This window comes from Ursus americanus, chromosome 14 (assembly GCF_024610735.1).
Source record: "Ursus americanus isolate L20-20 chromosome 14, mUrsAme1.1.p, whole genome shotgun sequence".
In the NCBI taxonomy this organism is placed as follows: domain Eukaryota; kingdom Metazoa; phylum Chordata; class Mammalia; order Carnivora; family Ursidae; genus Ursus; species Ursus americanus.
Genome location: NC_142140.1, coordinates 63,575,260 through 63,590,093, shown reverse-complemented (window position 1 = coordinate 63,590,093; position 14,834 = coordinate 63,575,260). Strand labels below are relative to the sequence as shown.

The window sequence follows — 14,834 nt, the reverse complement described above, 5'->3', positions numbered from 1 at the left end:
AGTGCCTGACTCTTGGTTTCAGCTCAGGTCATGATCTCAGGGTCATGATCTCAGGGTGGTGGGATCGAACCCCCCGCCTCAGGCTCTCTAATTTTATATTTTGGAAAGGTGATTCTTATGAGCAGCAAGAGTTCGAAAATTCTTGAACAAGAATTCTAAAGCCTCAGAATGCTGTGGGGATGAACCACCCAAAGTTGCTGTCTGGGGGGGGGGGGGGCGACCACCCGGAAAGGCCCTCTGAACACCCCACCTGTAACTGGCTCCTAGATGATTCCATGATACAAACAGATACAGGCCCTATCTGCATCACGAGGGTAGTTGGCCGCTTCCCAGGGACATAATTTTGTATGTAATCCACTCTGAGAAGGGCGGTCAGGACTCCTAGAACCCCTGACATACTGCCCCCCCAACAGTGCACGTGTAACATAGGCACCTGGGATATGGGGGTGCTGAGGCACCTTGGTAACCTGGCAAGCACCAGCCACAGCATTCCCAGTGGTTTGAAATTTAGGACAACAGATTGGGAGAAGAATTGCAGAAATGAGAGACCCAAGGGCCGGGGGAGCCCAGATGCGGGTTCTGCAGACTTGTCACGGCTCCGAGTCCCTTGCAGAAGAGAGCTGGGGACCCTGTGGGCCGGACCGCGGAAATACACCGCCGAGGGCAGGAGGTGTTGGCAAGGCCCTCTGTCGCGAAGGGGACGCTCACACGAGCTGTCTGTCTGTTGTAGACAGTGACAAACACCTTCCGGACAGCCACCATCCAGATCCAGAGCCAGGACCAGAGGCTCCTGACACTGTTGCTGGACAAGGACAGTCGGCGCACATACAGGGATGTGGTCAGGTGAGGCCGGGCCTCGCCACCGCTCCGTGCCCCATGGAGCCAGCCCCTGCCACCTCCTGCCTCTAGTCCAAGACACCTGTCGGAGGCAGACCCTGGGGCCGGGCAGGTGTGGTCCACCTGGTGGTGTGGACTGAGGCCACTGCCCCGTGACTTCCTGGGAATCCAGGAAGAAGAGAAAATGAATGGGGCAGCCGATGGTATTAATGTTTCTGGACATTTCCTCTACATATGCTCAGCCCATGGCCGCAGCCACAGGTCCAACCCCCTGTGCCGACACTGACCCCTCTGACACAGGCTGACCTTCTGTGGCCTGCTGTGCCCCAGTTAATGTGACCCTTGGAGGTTTCTGCCCCCCCCCCACCCCAGGCGGAGTATTTGGGTAAGGACAGCATACACAGAGGGACCCACGCAGGCACACCTCCTCTCCCAGTGTTCACCCCCACCTGGGTGCACTTTCCTTGCCCTGACTCCCCCTCCTCTCTCTGCGAGGCCTCCTCCCATATACTCTGTAACAGAGGGGCTGTCTTCACAAGGCCCCAGCAGATCTGACCGCAGAGATGGGTCTCCCGAGCTGGCCTCTCTCCGCCCACAGATTCGAGGTTGCTCCCTGCCCAGAGCCGTGTTCCGGGGCGCACAAGTCCAAGGCGCCGTGGCTCGGTTCACACCAGCCGGAGGTGGACAGGACCAAAGCCAAGCCCAAGCCCCTTCTGATGCCCATCAACACGTTCTCCGGCATCGTCCAGTGAGCCCAAAGGGGCGGCAGAAGTGCCGAGTCCGAGAGCTCCAGACCAAAAGGAAGGATACACTACCTCCGCCAGCCTCCAAACACTCACACCAGCAGCCGGGACAAGGCCTGTGAGTCGGAGCCAGCGAGTGACCGGAGCACAGGGAGCTCAGCTGTGGCAGGTGATGGAGCAGGGCCCCCTCCCAGGAAAGCTGCACACACGCAAGCAGGACCCAGCTCCGTGCACAAATGTCCACACGCCTTCGTTCATTTTTAGTTCCCACCTCTCCCACTCAAGCTCCCCCCTCGCCCCTTAAAACCCAAGTGAGAGCTGCTATTTTGTCCAGGGCCCCATGGCCTGGGGGGAAATGGGAAGCAGGGCTAAAGCACCTCCTCTCTCCTGAGTCTGTTCCTTTCCCTCCCTCCAGCCACCGCCCACGCCCTGCGTGCCCAGGCAGGTGTCTCTCCTGGAGGAGAGGAAAATGTCAGATTCAATAAAGGCACACTAAGGCACTTTTGCTTTTATCTAACACCTAGCGACATTTGGCTTTTTTTTTTTTTTTAATGATTTTTTATTATATTATGTTAGTCACCATACAGTACATCCCCGGTTTCCGATGTAAGGCTAGATGATTCATTAGTTGTGTATAACACCCAGTGCACCATGCAATACGTGCCCTCCTTACTACCCATCACCGGTCTATCCCATTCCCCCACCCCCCTCCCCTCTGAAGTCCTCAGTTTGTTTCTCATAGTCCATAGTCTCTCATGTTTCATTCCCCCTTCTGATTACCCCCCCTTTCTTTATCCCTTTCTTCCCCTACCGATCATCCTAGTTCTTATGTTCCATAGATGAGAGAAATCATATGATAGTTGTCTTTCTCTGCTTGACTTATTTCACTTAGCATTATCTCCTCCAGTGCTGTCCATGTTGTAGCAAATGTTGAGAACTCGTTCTTTCTGATAGCTGAGTAATATTCCATTGTATATATGGACCACAACTTCTTAATCCAGTCATCTGTTGAAGGGCATCTCGGCTCCTTCCACAATTTAGCTATTGTGGACATTGCTGCTATGAACATTGGGGTGCATATGGCCCTTCTCTTCACTACGTCTGTATCTTTGGGGTAAATACCCAGTAGTGCAATGGCTGGGTCATAGGGTAGCTCAATTTTTAACTTTTTAAGGGACCTCCACACTGTTTTCCAGAGTGGCTGTACCAACTTGCATTCCCACCAACAATGTAGGAGGGATCCCCTTTCTCCACATCCTCTCCAACAATTGTTGTTTCTTGCCTTGTCTATTTTTGCCATTCTAACTGGCGTAAGGTGGTATCTCAGTGTGGTTTTGATTTGAATTTCCTTGATGGCTAATGATTTTGAACATTTTTTCATGTGTCTGTTAGCCATTTGTAGCGACATTTGGCTTTTAATAGAGATCCAGGGCCATATGTGATCTAATGAGTCCTCTTAGGCCAGCTGAGAGTTCCATGGAGTGTTACTGGTGTGTTCTGTCTGCCCACCCCTCTCCCCGTTCACGTGGACTTAGGGACTTCTGACCGGCCCTGTCCCAAAACAGAGCAAATAGTTCCAGAGGAGCCTGATATTAAAGACACAAAAATTCTTGGCTTCTGAGTTCCAAAACTTACATCCAGGTGTAAAATAGGGAAGATCAGTGATACAGAACCACTAGCCCCACCCCTAGGACAAGGTGGGGGGGGGGGGGTAGGAGGGAAAGCAACAGAGGAGAGAGCAGGGTCCCAGGAGGGTGGGTGGGTGTGGAAGAATTCCTCTCAAGTTCGGGGATCCAAGACTATGGAGGTAGGTGCTTTACTTTTGACCTCATTGCTTGGGGAGTGGGGGCAAGTCTGGAAGACTCCCTGTAAGAGGGGCTGCCTGGGGGGTCTAGGCAGATGGGTCCAAAGGACACCAGTATGGCAGTGTGCCTGCCCCTCTATGGACGTCAGCCCTGGACAGAGTGAAGATGGAGGAGTGGAGCAATGAAGCTGCCCCCCACCCCAGAACCCAGGGAGAGAGGGATTAGGGGCAGTCCCCAGGGAGATGGAAGTGGTTTTAAGCCAGAAATGACTGATATCACTGAACTTGAGTGAGTTTACCTGGAGGAGGCTAGATATTATTTCTCTGCTCTTGGCGGGATATAAACGGATTCCTATCGATTTTGGCATTCACACAGTTACTAGGTTCTTTGAGTAAACATTTGCCAGGTTTACCAGTTGTTAAAATTAGGTGAGATCTCTGGGCTCCTCCTGCAGTCATCTCTCTACCCCCTCACGATGGAAAGCAAGTTGCAGACCAAATTTTGCTACACATTCAGATGGGCGTTGGCAAGCCGTCATCCCCCTCAACCCCAACCCCAGCCAAACTAGGTGCTCTGAGTGCACCTTGCATGAAAATTTCACTTTATCAGTAGCTGGATATTGGACCATATGAGAATAAAGCCTACAACACCATTTCAAAGGGCTGGACCACTGGCATCTCTAGATTCGTGTAAATGCTCGCCCAAGGAGGAAAAGCCTCCAACAAAATTATAATCAATCCATGTGAGATGGACACCACTAATTTCCCCAGGGAAATTTCGCCGGTATCTATCAGGCTAATTAGTGAAACCACTTCGGTTGATCTAAGACTGTGGACGTGCTGGGATTCGCTGCGTCTGGAGTGCAGCTTTTTTGGATTATATGTTAGCTGTCTCTGGAGGGTGTACCCCTAATTGGACCACAGAGCACCCATAGGTGTAGATTAAAACTTTCCGATACATGCATACTGTTACAGGGGCTGGGAGGCTGGGGCGCAGGGCGCCCGGCCAAGACAGCCCTCAGCTGTCCGCCCCCTGGGGATCGTCTCCGCTCAAGAAAACTGTCACCTATAGTGCCTCTTCCGGGAGCAGCTGGCATCCGACGAAACAGCTCTATGCCCAGGGACAAAAATAGGAAGGCCCGCCGTCTTCCTGGAGTTCTGATTCTGATGGAGACAGACAGGAAACAAGATAAACACGCGAAATAGAAACCCATGGAGTACTGAGTGGTGAGGCGAGCTACGGAAAAAAATAAGGCAGAGGAGGGGGTGGGAATTGTCAGTGAGGGTGGACAGGGACGGTCCCTGAAGGTAACAGGGCGGTCCTTGACGAAGGAGGGGGCGTCAAGACCTGAAGATGAAGGAGGGAGCCCCTATCATAAATTCCATTCCCGCTCCTCCCCACCGCCCCTCAATTTTCCTTGCCCGAGGCAGCTCAAGGAACTAACTCAGGTTTGCGGGCGACCCGGGGCCTGGCGTGGAGCGCACCCAACAGGCCCCAGGCCCCACCCTCGCGCACGCGCGCACGGCCGCAGGAGGCCAAGGGACCGGCAGGTGCGGCCAGCAGGTGCGCCGGCCCCGCCCCCCAGGTGCGGCGTCCCAGGGGCGGGGCCACTTCCGGGCCGGCGGCCGGACGTGGCGGGGGGCGGGGAGGGGGCGCGGCCGTTGACCCGGTGACCGCGGCGCCGCCCGAGGCCGGAGTCGACTCCCCGCGCCCCCGCCCGGCTCCCGGGTCATGGCCCCCCGCCCGCTCGGGACTGACGGAGCCGGGCCGCCATGAGCGCCAACCCCCAGTGGGACATTAGCAGGGCGCTGGGGGTGGCCAGGCTCTTCCACCTGGTGTGCGGCGTCCGGGACGCCTGCGTGACTCCGTTCCTGACCCTCTACCTGAGGCAGCTGGGCTTGGCCGCGCCCTGGGTGGGCATCCTGATGGGGACCAAGCACCTGATCGCGGCCTTTTGGGCTCCCTTCTGTGCCTTCCTGGCCAAAAGCTACCAGAAAAGGAGGGTGCTTCTGATGGGCTCGCTGCTCGGCTCGGTGGGAGCCAGCCTGTTGATGGTCCTGGTGCCGCCGCTGGACAAAGATCCGCCCCGCTCCTGTAACGCCAGCGACGGCGCCACCCCCACGGCCCTGCCACTGGGGACCGCACGAACTGTGACTGTCGCCTCGAGCCCCGCGGCCGGGGCGCCCAGCCCCCCAGCCGAGAGCAGTCCTGGGACGCTGGACGCCACTGGCTTCAGAAAGGCACCGGCGGAAAGTGTCCTCGAATCATCCGGCCGGCCGCCTGGCTACGCCGTGCGCTCCGTGGAAGGAGCCAGGACCACGTCCCCAGTTCTCCAGCCGGTCACTTCAGGGATGAAGGATACTCCTGGAGAAGGTGCTTCTAAGGCGCGCAGGACGGCCCTCCCTTTGCTTGCTGGGGGTACAGCCCCGGGGAGTCCAGCCAACTTGTCAGCAGCCCAGGGGAATGCCCGGGCCCTTGGCCTCTCCTTGGAAGGCTTGCGCTGGACTTTCCTCCTCTCCCTGGGGTCCCTGGTGTTCTGGGAGCTGCTGGCCGCCCCTCTGGAGCAGGTGGCAGACGACAGCCTTTATGAATACCTGGATTTTGTGGACGCCACGGACCGCTACCGAAGTCTGTGGGTCTGGAGGCTGCTGGGCGAGTCGGCAGGCGTGTGCGGCATCGCAGCCCTGGTGGGGCAGCTGGAGTGCGTCCTGATGACAAACAGCTCCCGTGGAGTGTTGCATTTCTATGGCTACTCGCTCGTCAGCGCCCTGGCTTTCCTGGTGAGCATTGCCTTTCCCGTGCCCGTCTGCAGGCGGCGGGAGCCCAGCCACAAAACTGTCAAAGCGTTGTCCCTGGTGCGCAGTGACCCCCGGCTCATTCTCCTAGCCCTCACCGTGCTTCTGATAGGCGCCGCCTCCAGCACGGTGCAGAACTTTCTGTTCTGGAACATGAAAGACCACGGGAGCAGCGAGCTGGTCATGGGTTTCTCGGTGGCTCTGGGCTTGCTGGGGGAGATTCTACTCCATCCGTTCAAAGCCACGCTGCTGCGAAAACTGTCGAGGGCCGGCACGGTGGGGCTGGGGCTGGGCTGCCTGGCCGCTCAGCTTCTCTACTACTCCTTCCTCTGGAGCTGGTGGTCCGTCCTCCCTGCTCAGATCTTGAGCGCCGCCGGCAGCGGGGCCCTGTGGTGGGCCGTGAAGGCCTCCGTGGAGGACCTGGCCACTCCAGGGACGGAGAGACCTCTGGGTGTAATGTTCCGAGGACACCTTTACAGGGGAGGGTCCAGCCTGGGCAGCGTGGTGGGCGGCTTTGTGGTGGCGTCCTTCAGCCTGGCTGTGCTGTATCAGGCCTGCTGCGTGGTCCTGCTGCTCTGGCTGGCTCTGTTCCTGTCCGTCCAGCCCAGACTGCCCCAAGAGCAGAAAATCAACTACTCAAAACTGCTGGTCATGGAGGCCAGCGACATGAGCGACTCTGAGCAGGGCACGGAGCGGGACTGGCTGGTGAGGGCCATGAGGGAAGAGGACTCAGAATAGAAGGGCGGAGAGAACGTCCAGATGCGCCGATCCCCAGGAAGGCACCCAAGGCGGCTGGACAAGAACTCACCTGCCGAGGACACACCCTGTGTCCCGCCCCCCGGGGCTGCAAGGGAGTCTGGAGAGAGCGAGCGAGCAAGTCTGTGCAGAACACCCCCACCCCCACCCCGGGGATCACCTCATTGCATGATTTTCTTTACTTTTACGGTAAAAGGAGAGTTAACTTTTTGCTGTTCAATCTTTTTTAAATAATGGAGGAAGAATACATTTGCAAAAAAAAAAAAGTGCCCTTTGTATTCACCATGTTTGGGCGTATAAGGTTTGCAAGAGCTTAAAACGGTACTGATGCTGGTGCTGCTGATCTCAGCCACGGCTGGAGTGTTCACGCAGTGGGGACCCGCAGATCCAGTTGGCAGAGGGGGCAGCTGGCTTTGTTTGGTGAGTCACGTGTGTTGCCATGGGTCCTATAGAGGCCATGCTGTGCGCAGGTAAGAATGGGAATGAATGCCAAGCAGGTGCCCACACTCACACCCAGGTACCTGGGTTTCCCGATCAGAGCAAATGCTGGGCAATGTAGTCGGTGTTGGGGGAGCAGGGATTCAGGTTAATACATTTTCATTCTTGCTTTCAGATGTGTGTGTCCCTGGGGGTGGGATCCCTAGAATTGTCTTCCGTACTTATATCTGAACAAGGACAGTTTCATGTCTTTGGGCACAATTCCTGCACGCTCCGCCTCGCACAAGTTCATGGGGATTGTTTGCAACTGCTTGATTCGGGCGTGGCAGCCTCCGTAGGGTTGGGGTGCCACAGGTGGTCCACATTCGTGCCTGTGCTTAGCCACTCGGTGGGGTGACTGCTCCAACCCTCCCACTCCCCAGGAAAGGGCCCTTTATTCCAGAAGTCAGATGCCAGAGACCACGTCTTCTACCTCATATAATCAGGTAAGTACAGGATATTGGATTTAGAAGGGACTCATTTTACAAATGTGAAAATGTGTCATAGCTGGAGAAGGGGAACAAGCACATGAATGTCCACTGGGTCAGACACGGTTCTAGGAAATTTATTCTTTTTCAATTTTCCCTGAGAAGCTTTAGGGTATAAATAACCAACAAAAAAAAATTAACCTCTGCCTGAAATAATTAGGGATTCGTTGGTCTCACATAAGAAGTCTAGGGGTAGGCAGTCCAGAGCTGGTACAGCTGCTCAGCAATGCCACAAGGGGCCTAAATCTTTTCATCCCTCTGCTCCCATCACCTTCAGCTCGTAGAGCCCATATTTGTCCACTCATGATAACAAGATGGCTGCCACACTCCAGGCCTCTCATCCGTGTTCCAGGCAGGAAGAAGAGGGCAAAGGGAGAAATAGGAATGAGCGCGTATATCAGGGAAATAAAAACCTTCCCAGAAATCCTCGGCAGATTTCTGCCACCCCAAACTGCAAAGGAGTCTAGGAGGTGGAATATTTTCCGCCAAGCACGTTGTTTGAGGAAGAAGAGGGGGCTGAATGTCAGATTGTCAGCTAAAAACATCTAGCACAGTATCAGAAGTCGAACTCACATCCAGGCCTGTCTCGCTGCAAAGTCTGTGTTCCTCCCTGCGCAGTAAGCCAGTTTCCCCGCATAAATGGCTTTAGCAATTCCACTCCCTGCCAACAACCCTGTGAATCCATCAAATTTGTTATCTGCGTGTCACAAAGGAGAAGACAGAGTCTCGGAAAAGTCACACATTGGGTCGCTGGCAGAAACACCACCAGAGCCCTAATCTCTTTACCCCCAATTTTGATCATTTTCTGCGAGGCCACAGTTCCCAAGCCCCGCTGTCCATCCAAGTCATCTGGGAATGTCAGAGATCAAAGGATCAAAATGTCAGGTTCCTAGTTTCCATCAGACCTCCTGGCTGGCACCCAGAAATCTGTATTTTTCATGCAATCTCCCAGGGACTGGGATGTGGCTGGCCGAGCACTGGTCCACTCGGTTGCCCCTTCCAGCCCTGTCTGTCTCCCGCTCCTTCCGGGAATGCTTCTAGCACGTGAGGAAATGCACCCTAACCCCCGAGCGGTCACCGTGTGCTCGCCACTGTGCTGAATACTTGACACACGCTGTCTCACGTAACCCTCCAAGCGACCTTGGGACGCAGCCACTGTCACCATCTCCAATTTGCAGATGGCAAACTGACACTCGGTAACTTGCTGGAGGTCAACAGCTAGGAAGTGGCAGAGCTGGGACTCGGATCCAGCCGGCACCAGAGCCCAAGACTTTCATCACCATGCTCTACGGCCAAGGAACCGGAGAAAAGGAGGAGGGAAATCCAGCATTAAGATTTCAGACCGCTATCACTTGAAACCTCCCGGACAGGGGACAGAACTCCGTTCATAGACAGAACATACAATAATATCAAAATACAAATGCAGGCGTGTCCCCCTACGGTAAACAAAAAGATGAGGAACAGGACTTGGTTTAAGAAAGGATTGAAGTTCGGAAGTGCGGTTTGAAGAAGGAAGGAGGAGAAGGAGGTAAGTGACATGACAATTTAAGGATCTGAAAGATTTTACAGGGAGGGTACTGAGATATTTGTGTTGGGCTCTTTAGTTAATACGTGACAATCCTCTGTTTGTAAAGAATTACGGCTCCCTGTTACGGGGAACTCAAGAATGAATAACATGCATAGACCCTCCCCTCAAGAAGCTAATGGTCTAATGGGGAGATTCACTTACATACAGACACACATACCTAAGCCAGCACGGGACATCGCGACAAAAGCCACACACAGAGCGCCGTGGGAGTGAGGAAAGGGACAGGTCATTCCTGACCCAGGAATTCAAGGAAGGTTTCGTGGGGATGACATTTAAGCCACGCTAACAGGCAGAGAGAGGGTGGTACCTTGGGGAAGGGCATTGCGGGCAGCGGGAACGGGTGAACAGGGTTTCCGCGGTGGGAAAAGCATGGGGTCTACTTGGGGAATGGCAAGAAATACAGTTTGGCTGGGGCAAAGGGTTTGTGCGGCAGACAGGGCTGGGAGGAGAGCTCCCGTGTGCATGGCTTTTACTGGTGCTTCTTTGCCGAGGCATGATGGAAGGAAGGACCAAGTCCAAGTCCTCGACGAAGACTCGAGGCATGACTTTTACTCTATTAACTCTCCGGGAGGTCAGTGAGGCTTCATAAAATCAAAAGTGAACGAAATTCTTAGCTCCCAGCCTTAGGGCTATCAGAGATACTGAGTTCTAACATATCCCGGTTCCAAGTAAGAGGAAAGCAAACATTGAATGAGCCATTAACCTTTACGCTCAGGCTTACTTAGACCATTATTTTCCCAGTGAGTTTTCCAGAACACTCAGTCTTAGTGTGGTGGGAGTGGAAGGCAATAAAAAGCGTTCTTGGCTAACTAGTTGGGGAAATGGCATAAACGGCTGTCACCTCTTAGAAGCTTACAACACATATCGGCAATGAAGGCTCCGTAAAGCCCTGGAGTCAACAAACTTGGTTAGCTCCGTAATTCCCCTTACCCATGTGCTACCACAGCCTCCTTCCCAGCAACCCCAATCCCTGTCTGGCAGAACTAGTATTTCCTGGACGATACTTTGGAACATGCCAATATGGGTAGTTCTCTGTGTGACCTTTTCAACTGAGCAGAGTCGGTGCTTGGGGACAAGTCTGGGCTCCCACCCCCAGACTGGCAAGGATCCTGAGAATCCTTGCTAAGAACTTGGCGAAGCTTGTCCCATTAAATCAGAGCGTGAACTCATTTTCCAGGTGAACTAACTAAGTTCAAAGCGAGGTCTGTTTGAACCACGCTGTGAGTCTCTATGTTACAACTGGTTCAGATAAGTGGAGAGTGTATTCCTTGCCGGGGAGCAAGGATCAGAGGCAGAGACATGGCGGGGGTGAGACACTGAGTCTGCAGGTGGATTTTGTATGAGGAATCATGGACAACAAGGTTGGAGACTTGGGTTGGATCCATATTGCGGATACCCTAACTGTTAACCCTAGGAAAGGGGAACGCTCATAGGCTGAACTGTGCCTTCCCTCTCTCTGGGCTTAATACCAGCATATGGTAATTCTTGTAATTTTCACAACGCTAATGCTCATTTAACAGCAGGGGAAACTGAGTCTCAGAGAGCTTAACTGACTTAGTTGCTCAACATCATGACTATTAGCTGGTGGAGTATGGCTTGAGCGCAGATCCGACCATGGCAGATCCCATGGTCCTTTGTCTGAACATCATTCTGCTACTGGCGAGGTTTTACCAGCCACCGGAGATGCACTGAAAGTTCTCGACCCTCTCTTGCCACTTGCCTTCTGAACAACAGGTCTGAGTTGGGGGGAGCTTTCGGAGTCTGGGCTGCCTATTTTGGGCAGACCATTGCAACTGTCCAGGCAGGGAGTGTGTTAGGAAGGGCTTCTAATACCACAGTGAATAACAATGATAAAGCAACCATTTTCGTTTTGCTTCAGACCTTGAAAAGAATGCCTCTAAAGTTCTAAGTATGATGTCTGCTGAAGGTTTTATTAAGTTAAAAAAGACAAACCTTCCCTTTTCTTCCGCGTTTTCATGACATATTCATCAATTTCCTGCATCTACTGAGAAGGACATGTGATTTTTCTTCTCTAGGCCATTTGTGTGGTGAATTTCACACTAACCATGAATTCTTAGATGACCCCTGATAAATTGTGTTTAAAAAAAAACCACATCATTGGACTTGGCTGGCCAATTATTTTATTGAAGATTTTTGCACAAATGTTCACTTTGCTTTTTCTTCCCTTAGCTAGTTTTGTTGTTATGGTTATATGAGTCTCACCTTTATATTTTCTATTTTATGGAACAACTCATATAAGATAGGACTCACCTGGCCAACGAATGGTAGAACTGTTTGTCGTGGGCTGTCAGTAGAACAAGTTTTCCTGTATACAGGCACTTAGACAATTCTCTGTTTATTCATATGACCTTTCACGTTTTTCTGTATCCTTTTTAGTCAAGTTTTCAAATGCATTGGTGTATTGTTGTTGAGACAGAAACCGCTGCTTGCCTACTGAACACTCATTCTTCTCTCTCCTCTACCCAAACTGTGTTCCCAGCAGCAACTGCGTCCAAGCGAAATGCTTACCTTCACAGGATGTCTGGGGAAGTCTTTGCTTTCCTGGGCATAGGCTCCGCCTCCTCTAGGGGCTCCGCCTCCTCCTCTTCTTTCCTTAGAGGAGAAACAGCTGTCTCACAACTGTCAAGTTGACAAGCATGACCCAAAAAGTGCCACACACGCTTAGCTGAACACAGTCCTTTTTGCTTAGCTACTTTTTTTAAAAAGATTTTATTTATTTATTTGACAGACAGCCAGCGAGAGAGGGAACACAAGCAGGGGGAGTGGGAGAGGAAGAAGCAGGCTCCCAGCAGAGGAGCCCAATGTGGGACTCGATCCCGGAACGCCGGGATCACGCCCTGAGCCAAAGGCAGTCACTTAACGACTGCGCTACCCAGGCGCCCCTGCTTAGCTACTTTTATCAGAGATTTGTGTTTAGACTTTTCAAAAGACCCATTTTGGGTTTTGTTAATTTTGTCCATTGTTTTTGTTTTCTCTTTTCATTTCGGCATTAGCTTTGTTGCTTCCTTTCTTATTTCTGTGAATTTACTCTGTTGCTTTTTCCCCCTTGAGTTACCTACTCATCTCTTTTGCTCTGAGTATGTCTTGTTTTCCAATAAATATCAAAAATGTTAATTTCCCTTATGTATTGCTTTAGTACAAACTTTGACATTGCAGTTCAGTTCCAAGTATGTCGTGACTTTCCTTGTCGTTTCTTCTTTAGCCCAAAGATAGTTTTCATTTTTCCTAGGAATATGGATTTTTAAATGTTCTGTTTTTACTAGAGTGTATCTTTATTTCATTGGAAAGTGTAGCCAACATCATCCTTTGTAATATGTGGCGATTTCCTTTGTTCGTTAGGTATAAAGAGGTGTGTGTGCACACGCGTGCGTACATTTTAGCTCAAGATTATTAATTGTATTAGTCAAATATTCTATCCCTCTTATTTTGGGTCTGCTTGCTGTATCATATTCTGAAAGAGTTGTGCTAAAACCTCCAAATATAATTGTTGATATATCCATTTCCCCATGTTAGCTCTTTGTTGCTTTATGTATTTTGAGGCTACATTGCTGGGTGCCTATTGCTTATGATTGGTATTTCTTTTTGATTTATTATTCCTTATTAGTATATAACCTCTCCATTGGTCCCTTATTTTTACCCTAAATTCATTTTTTTCTTCTGATGTTAAAATTGCTATCCTGGAGGTATTTCTTTTCTTAACGTGCCAGGCTCTTTTAACCTTTGGCTTTCCAATTTTGCTTATATGATCCTTGCTAACAATATATAATTGTATCTTGGTCTTATATCTAATCAGAAAATCTCTGTGTTTTGATCTGTGAGTTTGACTCATCCTCACTTAAATTTATTGACTTTATTTTAGGACATAGTTCTGCTGCATCATTTTGTGTTTTCTATTTGTTGTGCTTTCTTTCTACTCCTTTCCATCTTTGAAATAGTTCAAAATTTCCTTCCTTGGATTTTTCTGCTTTCTGGTGCTAAGATCAAATTATTCTGTAGAAAATAATACATTCTATTTATACCCTTCTCATAGTTAACCCTAATATATTATGACCCTTACTTATATTTATTCTTTCCCCTGTCAATTTCTTAACCTTGACAGCTGTAGATGTTTCCTTAAACAAGACACGTTCCATCACCCTACAGTCTTTCCTCCTCCCACCAGTTCCCCATACCCCTTCCCCAGCCATGCTTCCAACCTAGGGTGTTACTTCTAAGTTATCTGTAATATACTTTTTTTCAGGAGGGATGCATTGCTAATTTAAGTAATATTACACTTTTCTAAGCTATGTTCTCTCCTTTACTTTGCATAACTCATTGCTCCATCCTGGATTCATTTCCCATCTTGCTGAAGTACTTCTCCTTTAAAAATGCTTTCAAGGGAGATTGACTTCTGGAATGGTAAAGTGAGGACCTTGGTGAACCACTCTCCCATAAAAACAACAGAAATACTGGCCAAACAACCAAAATCAACCATCTCAGAATTCTGGAAGTGTGCCAAAGCCACCAAACGAACTGGGAATCATCTATCCAAGAGAAATTACTGAACTTCAATAAGACAGTGGTGCCTGTCACATTTTAACTTGGGGTTATTCTTATCCTCTCTCCCTCCGCAGCTTGGTGGCCCAGTAGCCATGAAAAGTCAACAGTCTCAATGCTAATGGAGAAGACTGACTTCTTTAGCAGCTCTGTTAAGAGCCCCATTCCTAGAGCACAGTCAATATTTTGTCCACTTTCGCAGCTACCTGGGAAACCTTCATTGCCAAGGTGTTGTGGCTCTCTATTTTATTTGACTCACAGCTCAGCTCAGGGGGGAAATAAAAACTATACTTAGGGCACTTCCAAAAACAATAGCAATCTGCTGGCCACCCATCAGCTGCCAAAGCCTGTGATTTTGGTAAGAGGAAGCAAGAGTCTGGCCAACACCAACAAAAGTTTAAAAGTAAACTCTGGATAACTAGAGAACCACAGAGGACTTTGAAAAGCTCCAACGTGTTCCTGAGGATCTAGAAGGCGGCCCAGTGTGCCTGCTTGGGAGAGACCTCAGAAAGAAGGCCCTAGTCACTCACCTCTGGCTGCCCTTCAGGCCCTGCGCACTCAGGAAGTGGGAGCTGAAGCTGTTTTGTAAACTGAAGTGTGATGTGTGCTTTCAGACACAGCTCCGCTTGTAAAAGGGTGGGAGACACATAGACAAGGGATTTGGGGAAGCCTTTGGACTGACCATTGGTTCACCACTAAATTATACTGAACCAAGAGTAAACCCTAGAAACCCAGACTTCAAAATAAGAACTTTATGGAAAAAAAAAAAAACACATAAAGGCCAGCAG

The 14,834-nt window shown here is 50.8% G+C and overlaps 2 protein-coding genes across 4 annotated transcripts in view; both read left to right on the top strand.

The window, feature by feature from the left end:
* The window catches only part of PIK3R6 (phosphoinositide-3-kinase regulatory subunit 6), a 54,714-nt gene extending 52,634 nt beyond the window's left edge, over window positions 1-2,080 (top strand). For 2 of the 3 annotated variants that reach the window (XM_045797272.2, XM_045797273.2), the window contains 2 exons: window positions 731-843; window positions 1,436-2,080. In XM_045797272.2, the coding sequence (XP_045653228.2) occupies window positions 731-843; window positions 1,436-1,589 (267 nt within the window). In that variant the 3' untranslated portion in view covers window positions 1,590-2,080. Of the gene's footprint in view, window positions 1-730; window positions 844-1,435 lie in introns of those variants that run through there. The other variant, XR_015726772.1, reaches the window with a different exon arrangement.
* Window positions 2,081-5,012: 2,932 nt separating this feature from the next.
* MFSD6L (major facilitator superfamily domain containing 6 like) lies at window positions 5,013-14,825 on the top strand. The gene has a single exon (XM_045797275.2). It carries the CDS (start codon window positions 5,158-5,160, stop codon window positions 6,916-6,918), a length of 1,761 nt encoding a protein of 586 aa, XP_045653231.2. The 5' UTR covers window positions 5,013-5,157; the 3' UTR covers window positions 6,919-14,825.
* The last annotated feature ends 9 nt before the right edge of the window (window positions 14,826-14,834 follow it).

Excerpts from the sequence above, each read along its gene's own strand:
- MFSD6L (XM_045797275.2), top strand. The coding sequence starts at position 5,158 with ATGAGCGCCAACCCCCAGTGGGACATTAGCAGGGCGCTGGGGGTGGCC.